The sequence below is a fragment of the Zootoca vivipara genome, chromosome 2, assembly GCF_963506605.1.
Source record: "Zootoca vivipara chromosome 2, rZooViv1.1, whole genome shotgun sequence".
In the NCBI taxonomy this organism is placed as follows: domain Eukaryota; kingdom Metazoa; phylum Chordata; class Lepidosauria; order Squamata; family Lacertidae; genus Zootoca; species Zootoca vivipara.
The window spans coordinates 76,078,861-76,099,634 of NC_083277.1; the positions used below are offsets into that span (position 1 = coordinate 76,078,861).

General features: G+C 39.9%; 1 protein-coding gene across 8 annotated transcripts in view; it reads right to left on the bottom strand.

The window, feature by feature from the left end:
- Positions 1-2,004: 2,004 nt before the first annotated feature.
- The window catches only part of CSNK1A1 (casein kinase 1 alpha 1), a 40,174-nt gene continuing 21,404 nt past the window's right edge, over positions 2,005-20,774 (bottom strand). For 2 of the 8 annotated variants that reach the window (XM_035105249.2, XM_035105257.2), the window contains 6 exons: positions 18,666-18,805; positions 17,828-17,906; positions 17,352-17,426; positions 17,012-17,118; positions 15,727-15,875; positions 12,593-12,847 (listed from right to left, as the gene is read on the bottom strand). In XM_035105249.2, coding sequence (XP_034961140.1) covers positions 12,837-12,847; positions 15,727-15,875; positions 17,012-17,118; positions 17,352-17,426; positions 17,828-17,906; positions 18,666-18,805 — 561 coding nt within the window. In that variant the 3' untranslated portion in view covers positions 12,593-12,836. Of the gene's footprint in view, positions 3,071-7,804; positions 7,854-12,592; positions 15,876-17,011; positions 17,119-17,351; positions 17,427-17,827; positions 17,907-18,665; positions 18,806-20,774 lie in introns of those variants that run through there. The other 6 variants (XM_035105255.2, XM_035105252.2, XM_035105250.2 and 3 more) reach the window with 6 other exon arrangements.

A 20,774-nucleotide genomic window follows, 5' to 3' on the forward strand; every position in this document is an offset into this window, starting at 1 on the left:
GCAGCACTGGGAGACTCTTGTTCTGTCCCCTGGCAGTTATGCTGTGGAATCTGACAGGGCACAAGTCTGTCCCCATCCTCCTTACTATCTCTTGGAAGCTGTTATCTGGAAATTTGGAAGTAAAATGGCATTAGCATGCCAATGGCACACCACCTTTTCTCTCCACTTCATCTGAATCAGAAGAGGCTGATTCAGGTGCTGGACAGATGCCTGGAGGCAATGGGCTGCATGAAGGCCAATAAACTGAAGCTAAACCCTGGCAAGACTGTTTGGGAAGTGGGGAAGATTGCCTGTTCTGGATGGAGTTGCAATCCTTGCTTAGAGATGGGTCTTGGGGTCAGTGTCATAGCTGCCAAGTTATCCCTTTTTTACAGGGATTTTCCCTTATGCTGAATAGGCTTCCTCGCGAGAAAAGGGAAAACTTGGCAGCTATGGTCAGTGTTACCTTGAGGCCCAGGTGGCATGACTGTCAAGGAACACCTATGTCTAGCTACAGTTCTTTTTAGCTACAGTAAGTACTACATGCATGCTCTCAAACACACTACTATGGTGTTCTCTGTGTGGTGCTGCCCTTGAAAATAGTCCAGAAACTGCAGCGAAACAGGATTCTGTAGCAGTTTTTCCTTAAAGATCAGCATGGTCTGCCTGTTTGCTACCAGCCCAATTTAAGGTGCTGACTTTGGTTTAGGGCACAAGTACTATTAAAGTACTGGATGGCAGGAAGGATCTGCAGGAGAGGCCCTGCAGGGTCTTCTCTGTTGTGGCACTCCAGTTGTGAACTGCCTCACCAGAGATATGGCACTGTCCCCTATTTTAGGCATTAATGGTCAGGGGTCCCTTTACCTTTAAGACATTTATTTGCCCTGACTTGTGGATTTGGATTACTGCTTGATTGTCAGAATTTCTATTTCTTGATATTTTGTTTTCATGTCTGTTCTATGGTTCTTGTACTGGATTGTGAATTTTAATATATTGCTATGCACCCCTTTGCAAATCTTCAGATTGAAGGCTGAATGTAAACTTAAAAAATGATGATGTTTATGCTACTTATATACAAATTTGTTCCAATTTATTCAGTGGAAGTTATGCAAACAGACTAAGATTTCTTCAATCAGGTGATGGCTGCAGCTAAACAAGTCAACTGGCTTCAAGTTGAACTTTTATCTGCTATTCTACCTATCTTTCCCTAGAGACTGAAAAATGCATCACAACAGCTAGACGTACCATACATTACCCATGGTCTCTGCAGTATAACCCATTACAATCATTTCCCAATTCTTGAGCAATTAAGGAGCTTTTGTTCAGTCAGCATTTTTTTAAAGCAAAGATAAAATGCCCAACACACTTATCTGAGCTAACCTGCATGTAACATACCTGTACATAACATTCCACAAATTGTTCTTAAAGTAGACTATGCATCTTGAAAATGTTCTTGTTCACATGATCATAAAATACCTGAAAATTCAATCTGTGGAAAAACGACTGTTCAAGAGCTTCAGTGTCCTGCATAATATGCACTGCAACCCAAAGACGTAAGAGGCCCAAAAGTCATAAAAACCATGTACACAATAGGCATCTTGCAGAATTTTCAGACAACTTTTAAAATTTATTCTGACATGCTATAAAGGAATAAGTTACACTGTTAGACGAATCACCAGCAGTAAGAGTATCTTTTAGCTGGATTAGAGTGAGGATAGCCTAAGGCAGTAACCCATGTGAACACTGCACACCGAGATGCTGCCTGAGAAAAAGAGTAAATCTGGTCATATCCACTTCACAAGAACTTGAAAAGAAAATTCCTCCTTTTAAAATCCTCCACGCACTTCCATTTTAAATCTTCAAAGCTACTTTTGCAAATTAGTCCAGCCAATGCAAGACAACGGCAAGGCTTGTGAGCTGCTGTGATGGGTCTGAAAAGATGCCTTTATTTTTATCCAGTCTCTTGTTACAGTGGGCTGGGTATCGATGCAACAGATTATAAAAATGCAAGAGCGCCCCTCCCCATCAAGAAAAAAAATACAAAATTTATTGAAAAACAAAAGTGAGGAAGAGTTACAACACTAGATCTAAAATGATTAAGAAATAGGACTTTTGCTTTAACAAATGGCCTTGTAGTTGCCCATTTTAAAATAGGGTGGTGTCTAATTTAGATTGCAAATTATCAAGGCAAATTTAAAAAAACCTCATTTCCTTACAGAAACAGTTTAGTTTTTTAATGAACTTGTAAACAAAAAAGCTCCCGTTTCCAAAATAAAAACAAAATTCGTTCATATAGATGTTTACAGTGATTACATTTATCTAAACAACTTACATACAAGTTTCAGTTGTAAGATGTTAACTAAATTTGTGACAAATATGCTGTTTCTCCTTTTATACCAAGAACATTATAGAGTTAATGCAGAGTCCTAAAGATAATCTAGTAGTCGCTAAGTTTCTCTTAAGTCTTCACTTTAGATGCTGTTACTTCTAGCACAGGTAAGCAGGCAGAGTCTTTCATATGCTTAAAAACTGGAATCTTTGGTTACTACCATTGTCAGCTGGCTTATGTCACTCAAGACACCAGCAATTTTAAGAATGTTTTAAGTGTACAGCTTTCAAAACCAGGGAGGAATACCCAGAAAGAGTGCACAATTGTGAGCATTTACAATTTACCACAACTGTTCCTGAAGACTTGTTCATGCCATTCTTCCAAAACAATGAGATCTCATAAGCGGTGTAGTTCAAAGTAAAAAGGTTACAAAAATTGGCATATGCACAATTCTTTCCATCACTTGTGTGTCAACCATTCAGTTAAACTTTTCCACTTGAAAAAATGCAATAGAAAACTGGACACCATGTTTCACTATCTCAGTAATATTCACAATTATAGCTGCTACAACTCAAAGCTGCAGCATCAACGGCGCTGCCCAGAGCCAGTTTATACTGAAATTAAGTTCTTTACATCAAGTAGATGGTTGCCCACAACCACTGGCAAGTGTGTTTATGAACTAAAATTCCTAGGATTTGGGGAGTGATAGATCCTGCTCCATTCTGCTCTGCTTCATCTGTTCTGTTCTTCATGCTCAAAAACCTGGAAAGCAAACAGAACACTTTGATATTTTGAAGCTTCAAACAAACATTATGGCCTTCGAAGGAAAATGCTACTCAATTCAAAATTACAGACTTAAATCCGTTTTTTGAATTTGTTTGATAGCAGCCTTGCCCCATGTAAAAAGAGTCCTACATGTACACCAAGGCATGCAATAATTCACATTTTCCTTAAGGCAATGCTACTATTGGCCACCAGTCTTAGCAACGCATCATCGCTATTCGTAATCCAACCACCATTAGTGAAGTATGATATTTCTTGATACATTCATGCTAGGGCTGCTTACAATTAAGTTTTAGCTCATTAACCACTTTTCTTTTAGCCAATTATATTTAAATAGATTTGCATTTTTAGGATACTGGAAACTGGTTTGTTAGAAAGGCCACTTCTGTGACCTTCTCTCATACTCTACAGTAACAAAAAGCGGCCCTTGAAATAACTAGCATATTCTTAACTCAAGTCCAACTGATTCAAGTTGCTGTCTATCCACTGAATGAAGCTTGCAGCCCTGATTCATGAATGTGCAAGGGAATAGACTGTAGAATTAAGAGCAGCAGTTACATGGTTTATGATGTAATCCTATGCATGTCAACTCAAAAGCAAGTCCCACTGAGTTCAATAGGGCTTACTCACAGGGAAGCGGGTACAAAAGCTGGAAACTTACAAGTACTTGCTCTCTACATAAGAAAAACATTGTCACTTGGGATAATTGTTTGATCTGTGCTTGAAACCGTGGATATATAGATTTTGCTGTGCACCACTACAAATAATCCAAAATGTGGGCCTAAGAAAGTGACTCAAAGGATGGTTGCTACCTGCAACCAGGATTGAGAGACTTGCTTAAACACCCAACATCTACAATAAAACATAACCAGTACAGATTACTGTAAAATCAAACCTGGTATGTGCCTGCAGCAAAACAAAAGTGAACAATGCTTTTGCTTTTCTACCATTCATATACACATTTATCCAGCAATTTCCAGCAGCATCCATTCTTTCAGAAGGAATGTACAGTCTGGTCCTTGCCAATGAGCTGAGTCAGAGAGATATCTTTTCTGAATGAAAGGGAAGGTATGTTGCATCAAAGTACTCGACAAACGTTTTAAATACTGTAAAAAAAAATTAGTCTGGCCACAAGCAACCCATTTAAGAGTTTTATTTAATAGTGATTTCCCATCTAATGTAACTTTGTGGTTTCTCAAATTTTAAGAAACACTACTGGGATTACCAGCACAGAATGGCAGTTGCAGACTAGACTGCTGATGAACATTTAGCAGCATTACGTTCGGCTTAATAGTCCTTACAATTAAGTTGCAATACTGTTAAATGATACAAAGTTTTGTTTGACTGCAGCTGTTCAAGTTGGGATGTTATGAAACTTAATTCTGCGTATAAACCCAGTAATGTTGGCTGAATCACATTTATTCTAAATCCAAATTGTTTACATCTATTTAAATGCCCTGTACAGTTTCCATAAGAAATCTACCCAATCCAAATATATGAAGGAAGCCATCAAGAGTAGACAAACTAATATCAGACTAGGGAAGGAATTTTATGAAAACATTGATGCTAAGCTTATGCTTGATGATAAATGAGTTACTTTTTTATCAGTTCCACTAAAATATGAACAATTCTCATATATTATACGCATTATTATACACATACATGCTCAAGGTTTCCTAAAGTAACCAACACCCATACATACAACAATGCATATAGCTGTATAATACATGTGTTAATAAATAAAATTATGCTGCAGAAATATGGTACCACATAGGTCATGTGTGCATTGCAAGTACAATATATGTTTTTGCGTGTATAATTCTGCGTATAATTAGGCTTTAAAAATAACTGTTAATGGATAAGTGGCTCAGACATAGGCAGGCGTTCAATACCTGAGACTATCTGATACAGGCTAAGCTCAATTAGGTTGGAACAAATAATTTCCACGCATAAATCCATTTAAAACCAAATTCTCCTCCATCTCTATTTCTATCTCCATTGACATTGAGGCAGTAATCATTTTATAAAAATAAGCTATATACACTGTTGCCCTTCATTCGCAAGCTCCCTTCATAACCACTGTTTGTACTGCTGGCATGCCAGAGAATGATGGGACTCAAACACAAAACACTGACAACACCTTTCCTTTTCCAGAGAAAGGGATGGGGTGGTACTGCAAAAGCAGGGTGAATTATGAGACCAATCAGCAGTAGTAAATCATAGAAAAATTCCTCTAGAAAGCAAGAGGAAGTTGGGCGGTTGGGGGCAGAGACGTCTCACACAGGGTCTAGGCACAGCAAACTCTGTCACTGAAAAACAAAGGTTTCGGGAAGGACTTTATCTCACATTCATTTGAAACATATACTGTATATATAAAAATGAGGGTAGTTAATATATCCATCCCTGGACAAATATCCAGTAGCACACAAATAGGCCTTGAAAGTTTTTTGGTGAGCCCTTTTCTATTTGGAATGAGGTGGATTTGTGTTCCACCTAGAGACTTCTTTCAAGCTATTCCTGAATTACATTTTAGCAGTCAGTAACCTCTACATTTTCTCTCCCCCATTCCTTATTGGGACTGAATGGGAGGCCTCTACTCCCTTTGGCTATTATTTTCTCCCTGGGTTTGGAGAACCGGTCATCCCCATGCTAGCTGCTTTCCTGGGGAAGAGAATTTTCCCACTTTTGAACGCAATGTTGTGTCCTGTTGCTATAGAGCTTCAGTATCAGCAAAACAGAACCGCTTGCTTTGGTGACCCACCATTAGCACACCATAGCATCTTGCTTCATAGGCTGAGAAGCAGTTGTCAAAGAAACTCCCATTAGTCTGCATAACCAGGCAAGGACATGATCAGGACAAGTGCAGAAAAGGACCATCCAGAAAAATACAACTGACTGGAAATTGCTGGTAAGGTTTTTTTCTCACAGCTGGAAATTTGTTCTCCCAACTTCCATTACAGATCTTGAGTAATATATGAAGATTGTAAACCACTCAGAAATAGATTTTCAAACTACAACTACACAGGTGGATTCAGTGGCAATTTTCAAAGTTTCAAAGTTAAGGACACGAACCAGTTTGATTTTAATCTCCAATAATTCCTCATTTTAGTATGCAGCCACAAAGGTTACATGAGGGAAGAGCTTCTTAAAAGACTTTTTAGTTCAGTATTTCCTAGATAGTCTGGAATTCAGCATGTTAATTTTAAAATGTGCAACTATAACCTTCTCTTTTATTCAGGTAGTACTCTAGCAGAACACATTTTACCAGTAAATTCACAACTTAAAAATTACTAAAATCCATTTTAAGTTGTCTTAATGTAAACCATAGTTAACTACCCCATCCCCAACATCTTCAGTGTTGGCTGTTTTTCTATTCTATTCATTCATTAAACTTATAGCTTCTTTAATCATAAGCATGTCATGGGCTCCTCCTCACAGCTTCTGAGAAACTTTTCTATATTCAGGAGATGATCCACTGTGCTAATAATTCTTTGGGGAGCTGCAACCCAGTAGAAAAATCATTAATAGCCATGTGTGGGTGGAAAGATCTCCTGACTGTTTGTGGAGATCTTTGGAACCAGCTTTTAATATATTCTATTCCCTTCAGTAATGTTTGGATTGTGCAACAATTAAGGTAAGACTAATGACACACTAGAATTCCTTTCACCTCTGCAGAAAGTAAATATTCTTATAATCTAGGTCAGAAGATTTGGGGCAATTGTTTGATGGCTTTCAAGACTACCACCTACAAAACTTTAGTCTGAGTAGAGATTGGAAGTTTTCAAGTTTTCTATCATTTGCCCTCTCCACTCTTCTACACATTTGCATTTTGCACACCTAAAATCACTATTAATCAGAAAGTTGGCAGGAACACGGGAAGTTTTGAAATGGAAAATGAGGAGCAATATCTAAAGTTGTGAGATTCAATTTCCTCACCCCCCCCCCACACAACTGTATCTGCTCCAGGGGGCTCTGAACTCTCTAAAGCAGATTTGGTAGCCATGCATGGGGCTGCAAGGAGGCGGAGAAGCATGGAAAATCCAACTGTATGAGTGGAAGTCCATTCTACTAGCAGATGGGCACAAATGGGCATCACCTAATATTTCTACTAATGATTGCTTTAGACCAGGCATGGCCAAACTTGGCCCTCCAGGTGTTTGGGGACTACAATTCCCATCATCCCTGACCACTGGTCCTGTTAGCGAGGGATGATGGGAGTTGTAGTCCCAAAGCAGCTGTAGGGCAAAGTTTGGCCATGCCTGCTTTAGGCTGTACAACTGGCACGGGAGTGTTTTTAAAAAACTACTTGCTTCAGGATGCATAACAAATATAGCTGGTGTGCATTTTAAAATAGGCAGCCAGTTCATAGGCCTTAGCATTAGGGGTCAGGTGTAATACAAGGGATATGGGATGCCTAGGTGTTATTAGCAGTACTGATAGAAGTCTTCCCTCAGAAATAAGATGGTTTCAATTTACAATTTTAATCTTCCGGGTTTAACTCCGCTCTTCAGAATTAAGTTTGACAGAATCTGCTGGAGGAACCATCACCAATACAGTTACACAGGTATGACATTTGTTTTTTGAGAATGTGCTTTCTGTTGTTCAGAAATTAGCACAACTAAAGTAACTCAAGACTTGACAAACTGCATTAAAAACAAAAAATCTACTTAAGTGTATGAAAACATTTCAAAATTGTTTTATTAATGAAATTACCTTAAATGTGTTGATTATACGTAAGACAAAACTTGAACTCTGCGCTAATCTGAAACCAAAAATAATAATTAAGGCAAAAGCTATTCTGAACAAAAGCATCTATATGTACTAACATTAGGAGAAAAGCATTTACTCCACAGTAAAAGCTTTGAAGTAATATTTCTATGCTTCTTGAAATCAGTTAGCAGAACTCCTGTGGATAGTAGAGGGTATAGGACAAGAGTCAGTGTCACTTGTACGACTCACTGTTCTGCAATAACCCATGCTTGGCTTGACATTATGCAGTTAGAGACTATAGACCACTAGCTCCAGGCACATTGGCATTTAATATATACAGTAGTTTGCCATCTTCAGTCAGTGAGGAAAAACTGCAGAGGCACAAGCCCAGTGGTATCAAAGAAAAAAAGAAAAAAGCTTTATTTAGTTCAGGTGACAATCTTCCAGTTTTCAATTACAAGTTTAAATTAATAGTATAATGCTGACCAAAACTTAGCAATTGGCCCACTGGGTTTCTATTTTGAAATTAAGGAGGCAACCTCTTGACTGTACTATAATTAAGGTTACTGAAAGGAAAGAAAAAAACCTCTACTGAAATGAAAATATACAGAAGGAGTGACCTAAATTCATCATTACCACTCACTGGGCCTGGCCTTGAATACTATGGAATTAGCAGTATATGTATACTGCAGACACAGACATTTAATAAGTTAAATATGGTAGAAAACACCATACGTTAGATCTTTTAAGCATCAGAGTCTGGTAGTGGTTTAGTACATAGAAGCCTTCATTTAAAGGTTTTGCCTTTTCCAGAAAGTTGTCCCCCACCCCCAAGTTTCAGACTTTCAACAATATTGCAACATAAGAACTAGTGTTCCAACTGCTCCTTGCCCAAGAGCATTGCCACTGCCTTTCCCATTACTGTGCTACCAATGTGAAAAACAAAGGGAAGCCTACTAAGTAATCACCAAAGTAGCAGGTAGCACAATATTTATGTCCAAATTAAGGTTCTCAGTGGTATGCACATCACTGGCTTACAGTGGCGGATGATACCCAGCTCTACCTCTCTTTCACATCAGAACCAGTGAAGGCGGTGAAGGTCCTATGAGTGCCTGGAGGCGGTTGGAGGCTGGTTGGCGGCTAACAGATTGAGATTGAATCCTGACAAGACAGAAGTACTGTTTGTGGGGGACAGGAGGCGGGCAGGTACAGAGGACTCTGGTCCTGAATGGGGTAACTGTGCCCCTGAAGGACCAGGTGCGCAGCCTGGGAGTCATTCTGGACTCACAGCTGTCCATGGAGGCGCAGGTCAACTCTGTGTCCAGGGCAGCTGTTTATCAGCTCCATCTGGTACGCAGGCTGAGACCCTACCTGCCCGTGGACTGTCTCGCCAGAGTGGTGCATGCTCTAGTTATCTCCCGCTTGGACTACCGTAATGCGCTCTACGTGGGGCTACCTTTGAAGGTGACCCGGAAACTACAACTAATCCAGAATGCGGCAGCTAGACTGGTGACTGGGAGCAGCCGCCGAGACCACATAACACCGGTCCTGAAAGACCTACATTGGCTCCCAGTACGTTTCCGAGCACAATTCAAAGTGTTGGTGCTGACCTTTAAAGCCCTAAATGGCCTCAATCAAGTATACCTGAAGGAGCGTCTCCACCCCCATCGTTCTGCCCGGACACTGAGGCCAAGTTACAGGGAACCAGGCAGAGGGCCTTCTCGGTAGTGGCACCCACCCTGTGGAATGCCCTCCCACCAGAGGTCAAAGAGAATAACAATTACCAGACCTTTAGAGGGCATCTTAAGGCAGCCCTGTTTAGGGAAGCTTTTAATGTCTGATGGATTTCTGTATTTTAGTGTTTTGTTGGAAGCCGCCCAGAGTGGCTGGGGGAACCCGGCCAGATGGGCGGGGTATAAATAATAATTATTATTACAGCTAACTGTGAACACCTGTCCTTTGAAGAGCATGGTCTGAGGTGAAATTAGAAAACTTGCAATTTCTATAACTGCACACATGCATGCCATCATGAGATGTTGCAGTTAAAGTGATGTCACCCTTCAATACCCCTCCCCGTACTGTTCACACTCAGAATCCCCCCTTTCTCACCCACAAAAAGAAAACTGTCTAGAAAGGTAATATTGAGAGAAGAGTTTGTTATTGTGTTGTTAGATGCAACAATTCTATTAGCTTTCTTACTCTGATAGCTCTTAACACATTACTTCAGCATAGCCTTTAATTTGCTCCTGCTGCACTTAGCTTTTCCTCAAGGAGCAGTGCACACCTGAGTTTCCCTTCTCAACTGAGCAATACTTTAAAGTAAGTTTCCTTAGTTCTACCTAGAGAAAGCTTCCCTGCACTTCAACTGGTTGCTTAAATATACTTGGTGGTGCATATTCACACACAATATACAGTAGTCATACCTCGGATTGAGAACACTCCGGTTTGAGTACTTTCAGTCTAAGTACTCCGCGGTCCCGGAAGTGTTTACTTCTGGGTTCCGCAGCGCGCACATGCGCAGAAACGATCTGCGCGGTTCACGCATGCGCAGAAGCACTCTATCGGCGCTTGGTTTAAGTACTTTTAGGGGAGCGAATGGCACCCCAGAACCAATTGAGTACTTAAACTGACGTACCACTGTACTGACTCACTTTCTAGTCTGAACTGAACTTGTGAGACATACTCCAGTTATAGTGTATAACCTTTATTAAACCATACAACTTTCTTGGAGGTTAACCAGCTACTTTCAAATCACATCGGAGTGGCTATTGTACAGGACCTAAAAGGGGTTAAACACAAACACCGTATCTAAGATTTTGTATCTAGGATACTGATGTCCCCATAGACAAAAAGGTTTTTTGTTTAGCAAACCAGGCTTCCTATGTTTCCATGACCATCTTTGTCTGGCTACATTCATATTGTTCTACAGGAGGGTACTGAGCCAAACTAAATAGTAGCAAAATCAGAAGTGAAACTAAATACTCCTCCAAAGGTGCATACATTTTGTTACATTAAGGGGATTCAGCTCCAGTGTGCAGTGGCATTTTAGAGATGGAAGTTTACCAGTCGAAACAATTACTAGTCAAGAAACAAAGCAAAACAAGATTAAAAAATACTGTCAAAGCCATGGCCACAGAAGTGTCTAGGTGTTTTAGGAGTTGGGTTGGATAGAAATTTCATCTGAATACACAATGCGAAGTTGAACACAAGCATAAAACTACTTCTTGCACTGTCTTTCTATGTACCTGAATGAAGGTAAACTGACAATTGTGACAATTCCACTATCTAAATATATTAATGGAATCCTTTCATTCTTAAATTACAGTTAATCACAAGCCTGTGGCTCTGATGAACTTAGCAATATTGAACTAAATAGAACCTTCAAAACTTATATACTGTAGGTAGATATGAAGCTTTCCATATTATACTTTTTAATATGTGGCTTTTGGTACATTGCTTTTTTAATAGATTAACTCTTTGCTTACAATGTTTATATATAACATAAAAAACCAAGACTATTTTTTATTAAAATACAAACTCAAATAGTGTATAATTTCCTATTTACAATGTCCTTCAAATAAAAACCATCAACTCATTTATAGACTGGAACAAAGAAAAAATTGCCTTTTCATTTCCTAGTTCATTTTTTATCTTTGACTGAAGAATTTCAAATGCAGCCAATAGCACTCTTACTACGGTCTACCTGCTGTGGCGGCTTTACCGTGAAAAGCTGGTTTAGTTATTGGGGAGGGGGGACCTTTGTCTCCAGATGCTTTCACCAGTTCACTGGGGTGGTCTTCTTTAAAAAAAGTTAAGGAACAGATATGTATACCTTGAATAGCCAACCTCTAGCACTGAAGTTACAGGTGAGTTTACTGAAGAAAGCTTATGTCACAATGTCTTATTCATCAGTCAGGCATCTAACCTGCATTCAGGGTTAAAATATAGGCAAGGAAGTTTAAGTTAATTTAATGCTTGATTTATATTGCAACTGAATTCTGTTGGCATTTTTCTTCAAGATCGTGGTCTTCTTTCCAAATTTTTGACAGCATCAGTAATGCTTGTGTAACACAAGTGATGAATTAGATTTCAAGATTCCAAGCAGTCTACCTTTTCTCCTTCAGGAAATGATGAAAAGTTGCTAATTTCATCTGTGTGGTAATTGTTTTCTTCAAAATGTTCATTAGAATAGGCCAGTTCATAAAAAAACCCTGTGCAACAGGTCAGAACAGTTATCTGACATCAGCTGTATCTTGGGGAAGAATTAGTTTAAATCCACCTGCTCTCTTCATTAAAGTCAAAGCAAGTTGGCTGTAGAAGTATTTTGAAATTTCAGTGTTTTCTTCATCTGAGAGACACTCTTCGCTTTCATCAGCAGCCTGAACCTATGCATATTTGCTCAGAAGCCCTACTGTATTCAATGTGGCTTATTTCCAGTAGCCTAAAAGATCCATTAAATAAAACCTGTGCCATTTCATGTTTCCTCCATCATGCAGATCTTATGCACTGTACATTTGCAGCATTGCTTCTGGCTGCTGCAAACTCTAAGTTTTCACCTCTACCTCACCCAAGTTTAGTTCCTAACATCAGATATTCTGAAAAATAAATCCAACATCTGCTTTCAGCTAAAGAGCTTTTTGCTGAATCATTATGTTGCTCCACCCAGTAAGACAAGCTAGCAAGTTTCCAATCTTGGTTTGTTTGTTTTTCCATACTACTCACACTCATAGTCAGTAACTTTTCAGCAATGGCTATTTTGACTCATGAAATAAAAAGCCTGGTCATAATTACTGACCTGTGCCAATAAAGATTTTATTCTGATCACCCACAAAAGGGTTAGTTGAACTAACAAACAGAGCATTTTTCATCAACTACTATTATGAAATTATCCATGGTTCCAATTGGATGAAGAGATCTTGTTTGAAGCATGCAGTTTATTGTCCAGTATGTATTTAAGTTGCAGCACTGCTAGTTTTGGTGGCACCAGCAGATGACTATGAAGCTGTAGATGTTGCAAACGGATAGTTATAACCTCTTATATGGACCCTGAAACAAAAACAATGAAAAGTCAACTTCTGTAATTGAGTACACTTGCTTTAATTGTAAAATTTGCCAGACCCATTCTTTAAAACACACAAACACACACACACACACACCCATAGAGCTGGGATATGCTTAAAGCGGAGCTGTTGTGCTCTAAAACAAGGAATGTTTGCTATGAATAAGGGATGTGACCATCCTTTAGGACAACAATGTTTGCATTCATAAATTCTTATTCAGAGGCTTGGTCTGCTGTAGATGTCACTTCAAAATATTTACAATGGAAAAGCCAAATAAAAGCTCATATTTAACAATGTGCCAGCCCTCCCAAAAGCAAATTAAATAGTGATTTCCCCCCCACTATGGCATAACAAGTGTTGCACCATCTTCAACCAGAATATTTGCTTATGCCGAACAATCAATAATATCAGAAGTCCTACAGCAGCAGCTACAGTGCAATTAACATTTTCCCATAAATTCAGTAATTAATTGTACATTGAAACTCCAAAATAATCCACCCCAATATGCTCTGCTTATATTAGCACAGCAATATATGGGTACAATAAATAAGAAAAGTGCAAAAATGTTTACTAACCAGTTGATCCAGAGTGTTCACATAGGTCCACATCATTTGAAGTCATTTCTTCTTGAGAAGCATTTCTTACATTTCATTCTGAAAACCAGGCCTTGCTTCTTTGTCCCACTGTTTCCATTTAATGCCTCCTCTCCCCCCCCCCCCTGCTTATTTTGTTTAACACTGGAAGAATTTATTTTCCAGTAAGAGCCTTCTATTTGCCAGAAAGTCATGTAACAGCTAATTGTGACCAACCCTAGATGCTAAGAAGAGCAAACAAAGCTGTCCTTTCCCTACCTGCCTTGAGTTTCTTCTCTGTGTTGCATCCACTCCTCTGCCCCACCTCAGAATAACAAAATAGCCAGCAATCTCAAGTTTTGTTCAACTCACATTCCTCTGGCCCTATAGAATTATTTGTACTTGGTGGAGAAATGCGAAATTAGTGCTTTCTGTTGTCTGTCTCCCTCTCCTCATGTAAAGGCACTGATCAAGATTATCTACTTTAAGATTAAGCAGACTTTTCAGAAGCATTGGCTTATTACTGGACAGATTATTTTTTCCATTTTATGAAAAATAGTAATTCAAGTTCAGCTGGTGAGAATAATAATGTTTACCATTTGTGAATTGAGCAAATTGCAGTATTCAAGGACCTGAGACTACAAAATAGGACTTACAAGGCAACTCAAGTGAACTCAGTGGATGAATATGGTAAAACATAGGTTATTTGTCTGCTAAAGCCAAGCACTGGATGCTAAAATCTGTGAAGACTTATAGTCTCTTTGGCCCAGACCTCTTTGTTCCACTCTATTAATCTTTTGACCATGTCTGCCCCACGGATACCAGGATGCAAACCAATTTCAGCAGGTAAGTTCACTTTATTCCACGTTAAGTACAGGTAGGTACAGTCATCAGTCTTGTCCCAAATTGCTTCACTGAAGGGTTCTCTTCTCTTCAGACACCCCAGTTTCTGGCATTTTTGGAGACTCTGCTTCTCAAGAAGAGTGAAGTCTTCACTAACTCATAGACCTTCATTGCCCCCCTTCCCCCTTTAACACCTTATTCAAAAGACAAGTAGTGAATGGCTACGCTTCAAATGTGTACAGCGCGCAATAAAATTTGAGAGATTTTCTACTACAGTATTTCCTTCAGCACATTGTGAGCTCCACCTCATTCTTTCTTTTCTGGAATAGGTGTATCCCACCCCCCACTAGGATTGTTTTTCAGACTCTTCATTCAAGGACTGGCATGATGGTCCCCATGACAGGTATAACCCTATCCATTCCCATCACAGGTTGGCAGCAGGCTCAGCTCCTAGCTATCTTACGGTCCATCTTCCTGCTGTAAAATGGGTTCCATTTAAACCTGAATTACTGCAGATGTGGCATCCACCATTTGCTATTCTGTAGACGTCACCTCATGAAGCTGCCTCAGCTCTTCCCCATCCTGTGCATCCCCTGAGAGATACTGGAACCCCCATTCTGGGAAGGAGCAGAGTGAGCTCCTTTGTGGGTAACAAGCCAACCTGATAGAGGACGTGGCTCACCTATAGCCACAAAAGCCCGGGATATACAGTACTGGGCTGTATTTATTAAGCTTAGGACAGAATTTCTCCCATGGTTTGGTCTTCATAGAAAACCGGTTTAAGAGGTGTGTTGAAAACATATTAAATTCCATTTTCATTTGAATCCACATTTCAATAAAAGCAAAAACTTAATGTAATGGACAGTTAAAATTAAATTTAAATTAAAGAGTCCCCTTATTAGTTCACCCCACAGGATAATCCAAGTCTGGATTTGTAATTGAAGATGGAAAATTAACACTATCTATGTTGAGGAATAAAAATCCATCACACAAGTGCTTTAGGCAGAACTCCAAGTGAGATCATGCCTAGTTTTTCCATCTTCATTTTGGATGCAAGAATAAAGGTACCCATACCCAAGCTTCTAAATGCTGACGCAATAGAAAAAGTAAACAGAAGGTTTTCCTCTTTAAAAGTGTTAGGTCTAGGATTTTGGATCATACTGTTTGTCATGTTCCCAACACCAAGCCAGTTTTGAAGAGGGGTTAATGCGGGAGCAGAAGATGCAGTGGTTAAAATGACCCAACATCCCCAAAGAAATGATATGAAAAACAAGGACACTTGGTTTAAAGTTAGTAGTCAAATTTTCCAAGGACGTCCGTTTTCTTTAATACTAAATAGCCAAATGTATGTTTTTAATGGCCTCCTTGATCTAACACTTAACTCCACCGACATCCAAATTAGTGTTTATTATTTTTGGACTGTAACGTCACTTGGTTCTTGGCTACTAACCTTTCATGTTACTCTTGGATTTGTCAGTTTGCTTGCCTGTGGGGGTTTGGGCTTGCTGCCCCTGCCCACTGGAAGAGGCTGCCTGCTGTGCTGCTTTCTGCTTTAACATTGTCCAGTCAAATGTGTAGTCATATTGGTGATTCAGAGTCCTAGTGAGAAGAAAAAGAAAGCAGAATATTCACTGCAATGCAATACCTACATTGCTGTTATATAGCAGACAAATTTTACTGAAGCTTAAAATTAATAATGCTTTGTAAAACACTTGAAGATTGAGTAGTGTGGTGGATTAATAATTAAAAATCTGTTCGCAGCAAGCTTGAAAGCCACTTAACAGTCATTTACCGTTACAAAGTATTGGCCAAGATCCAAAGAGCCCCATACATGAAGTGTAAAGCACTTTACATGCTAGTGTGGGATGAAATAATTGATCTCTGCACCCAGTTCCCTTCCTCCCTCTGGCTACCTATCCGTGCTCTGAGGCAACCACCCGAAGCTTTTTGGAGTACTAGAAAAAATTGCATGAGTGTGCAGACCATTACATGTAACACTTGGGATCTTGGTCATTTTCTATTATAATAGTTTGCATTAAAGCTGTAATCAATTTTGAGCAATTCAACATTTACAAACAGTAAGGACAGCTTACATTGTAATTAATGTACAACTTACACATACAAACCAGCTTGAACCTTGGGTAGCAACATGAAATTTCAGATACAAAACCATTTTAGTATACAATGACTATTCCCCTTCCCAATAGGTCCATATTCTTTCTAAAACACAAGGCCTACGTTCATCTAACCAGCTTGTAAATTTGCTTACAACCCCATTGCCCTGGGAAATGTGACATCATGAACTGTGTTTTATTGCAGCCATATATCTTTAAATGTTGCTTGGCTTTCCACTCGACAAATCAAGTGGCCAATGAAATAAAGGTAGTGGCCAATGAAATAAAGGTAGTTTCTTCTGCTGAAATACTAGATTGGATCTTTTATAGATAATTCATGCATTTACTCAATTTAAAAAACAAAACAAAAACTGACTGATCTGGGTGAGAGTTTGGAGATAATGCATGTTATATTTGTTTTCAGTGCTGCTGGTGACAGGCTAATCCTCAACCAGATGAAGAGATTAAGGCTATCCTGGTGAGGGCTACTGTAATTCACAAGAACACAGGTTTCTGCTGAAGCTGATAAAAAGTCAGCAGAACCTTTATTCTAGTTCTAAGCACTTGCTAGTTTATTACTGTTATGCTCAAACGTTTTGTGGTACCCTCAGCCCCACTGACCTGAAAAGGATACGGAATAACTGCCTCAGATACATGTAGTCAGGAGCCTCTTCAAAGCGCAAGCCACGACAGTAGTTCAGATACATTGCAAATTCTGCAGGAAAACCCTGCAAACAGAATTAGTCAAACAGTGACTTTCAGAAAAGATTCTCGTAGGTCTTAAATGCAAGACATCAGCTCTGGAGTATTGCAAGCTTTGTTTTTTAAGAGCGGGAACACAAAGAAAAGAATTTATAAAGAAAAGAATTTATATTGTTTCTAAGAATTCTTGGCTGCTTTACTAATGGAGATAGCTCCTTGCCAAAGCAGTTTACATTCTTAAAAGCAGCTTTTCTCTCACCTTACACAAAACTTCAACAGGAGTAGACATCTTCTTTTCACTAATCTTTTCATATTTCTGTTTCTTTGTTGCAGCCTGTGGGACACATGGAAAAATATATGTGACACAAGGACAGCTGCAAATATCAGATGGACAGAACCTTGATGGCCAAGGCTTTATATGAAATCTCCAAGTACCACAATACATTGCAAAGGAAATGAATGTCAATCTGTTATTAAGTTTTGAATGTAGCTGAATGCCATTTATGGCAGTCTAATTGCCTACATCATATGGTTATTGTGGTGGCTGCATTTGGTACTTTTACCCATTAAGCATACTGTATACGTTTTATTCAAGATACATGGAGAAAACATTTGACACCATGAAGGTATGAGGACTTTTAAACAATTTAGCCAATTATACAGTACTATGTGTAGTAGTGTTCTCTGCTACACTGGTGGGAGAATATAAAGCTCAAGTAAAATTTCATAACATACCTTTAGTCCTTGCCATGGCAGGCTGGTTCTGTTAAAGTACATCAATACATATCCTAGTGACTCCATATCATCGCGACGACTGTGGAGAAAGAGGCAGGTGTTTTTTATTTATTTTATGCTTTAAAAGTATAAAAGCACTTGCCATCTGAGGACTTAGCACGGTTTGAAAGCAAGATGGTGGTCAATAAAACTGCCAACATACCAATACATATCCTGAGTTATAAAACAGGTTAAAACAAACTTCTTTGTAGAAGAATTTTGAACTTATGTAGTCATTACAACTTCAAAATTTACCTTTTTTGGAACAGATTTGCCCATACAAGGTTTGCAACTATGTCACAGCACAGAATATCATAAACAGCATAACAGATTCCATTTTTCACCAACTAAAACACAAACTCAAGAGTCTGCAATACAAATTTAGTTGTTTGGGTTCAACGAGATTCTACAACCAAAATAGTGTTAAACATAGTAAGAGCAAGTTCTCCCCATTCAAAACAAATGGCATACATATAAAACCCAAACACTAGCAGTATAATACTATACCAAAACTACTGAACAGAATCTGGATTTGTGGAATTTTACAGTGTGTCATCCAGATGGAAAGAAATTGATTGCTTTATTTGTACAACAGGCTTTGACAGACCCTAGTTTACTGAAATTGTTGTGAGGGAATCATTTTAACAAGAAGATATTAAACTGCTGAGAACATTTAATCCACCTTCATTTCTTAGCTAATTTCTTTAGCTAGAAATTAAAATTCATTCAGGTTGTGTCCATTAAAGATCCCAAATATTTACAGCTTCTAGCATCATTACAGAAATTGCTTGGACCTTACCTCTGTTCAATGCCGAGATGTGCATTGATGCTGGCGTATCTGGCTGTGCCAGTGAGATTTTTGTCTTCTCTGTATGGTATATGTTGCCTTGTCCTGTTGTCCCGGTACTTTTTGGCCAACCCAAAGTCAATAAGGAATAACTTTAAAAAAAAGAAAGAATGAAATGGATTTAATGGATTCCAGACAGTGCTTGCAAACTATACCCATGTCTTTGAAATGCATTTGTTAGAGACGTTGGATCTAACAAAATCAAGTTTAGCCGTAATTGAGCCTAAGAGGAGCACTGTCGTATGTATCATAACCAATCCAAACAAGAACACTCATATTCCTAAATTGGCTAAGGAAAAACTGAATACTATACAGAGTGAGAATTAGGCTGCAGATTCTACACATATTTTACCTAGCAGCAAGCCCCATTGAACTGAATGGTGCTTGCTTCTGAGTAGACCGGTATATGATTGAGTCATTGGTCTCAAACTTAGATATTAGGTAAAAAAAATTATGAACTAGGAAAAAGAAAGGCACAATTTTATTCAATTGTGTTCTGGCTTTAGTTTCTCAAATAAATTTGCTTTTCTACCATTTACTTATTAGCTCACAGCTAATCTACTCAAATTTTTCAATTTGCTTCCCTGATGTTTTTGTTATTATTTTCTCAGTCAGTCACTAAAAATTATAGTTTACAACTTGAACCTAAGTTTGTTTGTTTGTTTCTTCTACTCTTTCCTTTTGTTTTGTCTTTTTAGGCTGTAAGCTTGAGGGCAGAAACTACCGTGTTTCTCATATTTTAAGACGTGCCTATAAAATAAGACATGGCACGATTTTCTGGAGGCAATAAAATATAAGGCATCCCCCAAAAATAAGACATGCTGGGGTACCATAGTGTTAGTGGTGGGAGCAGGCCTGCATGGCGCTTCTGCAGCGCGCACCTCGCCGAGCACTGCTGTCTCTCCCGGGTCCCGCTCAGTCGGGACTCCGCGCAGTGCACGCTGCTGTCTTTGCCGGGTCCCGCTGAGTCGGGGCTTGGCGCAGCGCGCGCTGCTGTCTTTGCCGGGTCCAGCGGGAGGCCCCGCCATCCCCACGCGGCGCGGCGTCCCTGCGGGTGCTGCCTCAGGAGCAGTGAAGCCACAGCGACCCTCCCGCCCTGCAGGCACCCCGACGCTCCCAGCGCAGCCATGGCGCGGCGACCCGGAACTGGTCCCGCAAGCACTTCCGGGTCGCCGCGCCTCGGGTTTCTACGGTAAGGAAACGCAACCCGGAAGCGGAGTTTGACCAATCCGCTCTAGGCTCCGATGGGGCAGCAGCCTCTATGCTTGTGCCATAGAGAGAGCGCCGGCTTGAAGCTCTGGTGCTGGTTTTTTGGCTCTGCTTTTGAGTTCGCCCCCACCCAGCACTGCGGAGCTTGGTTTGCGTGCAAAAAGCAACAGCGCCGAAGGAGATGCGAAGGTAGGAGCCTGGGAGGGGGAGAAAGCCACCCCGAGATAGGCACCCCATTCTGGTTTAGCGCTGCCCTGTGAGTTTTAAAAGTAGTGGCTGGGCAAAGCCCCTCCAGCTGCTGCTATTTTTAATGTCTTGAGTGGGCCACGTGTATGGAGATCCCGGGCTGCCCAGGTGACAGTACCGCCCTCGCGGCCTTGCTGATGTCACAGCGCCGAGTCCCGACCCAGCGGGAGCCGACAAGGGCAGCAGCGCGCGCCGCACCGAGCCCGACCCAGCAAAACTCTCTGAAAGCTTAATACCGGTAAAAAATTAAAAAGCTTAACAAAAAAATAAGACATCCCCTCGGGGTGTTTTTTTGGAGAAAAAATAAATATAAGACATGTCTTAAAATGTGAGAAACACGGTATGTTCTTTTTAAAGTCATTTATAAGCTGGGTACCTTTATTGCTGAAGAGTGGAATTTATTTTTAAAAAACCACTACCATATTTCACCGTGTAATGGTCGCCACTGCATAATAGTTGCACCACCCTTTTGGGTACCTTAAAATTTGTTCCAAAAGTATTCACCGCATAATAGTATCAGGGTATAAGTCTGATGCAAACCAAGGGTCGGTACAGCGAGCACCTGAGAGGCTTGCCAGCTGGAGGAGGCAAGGCAAAGCCAGGCCC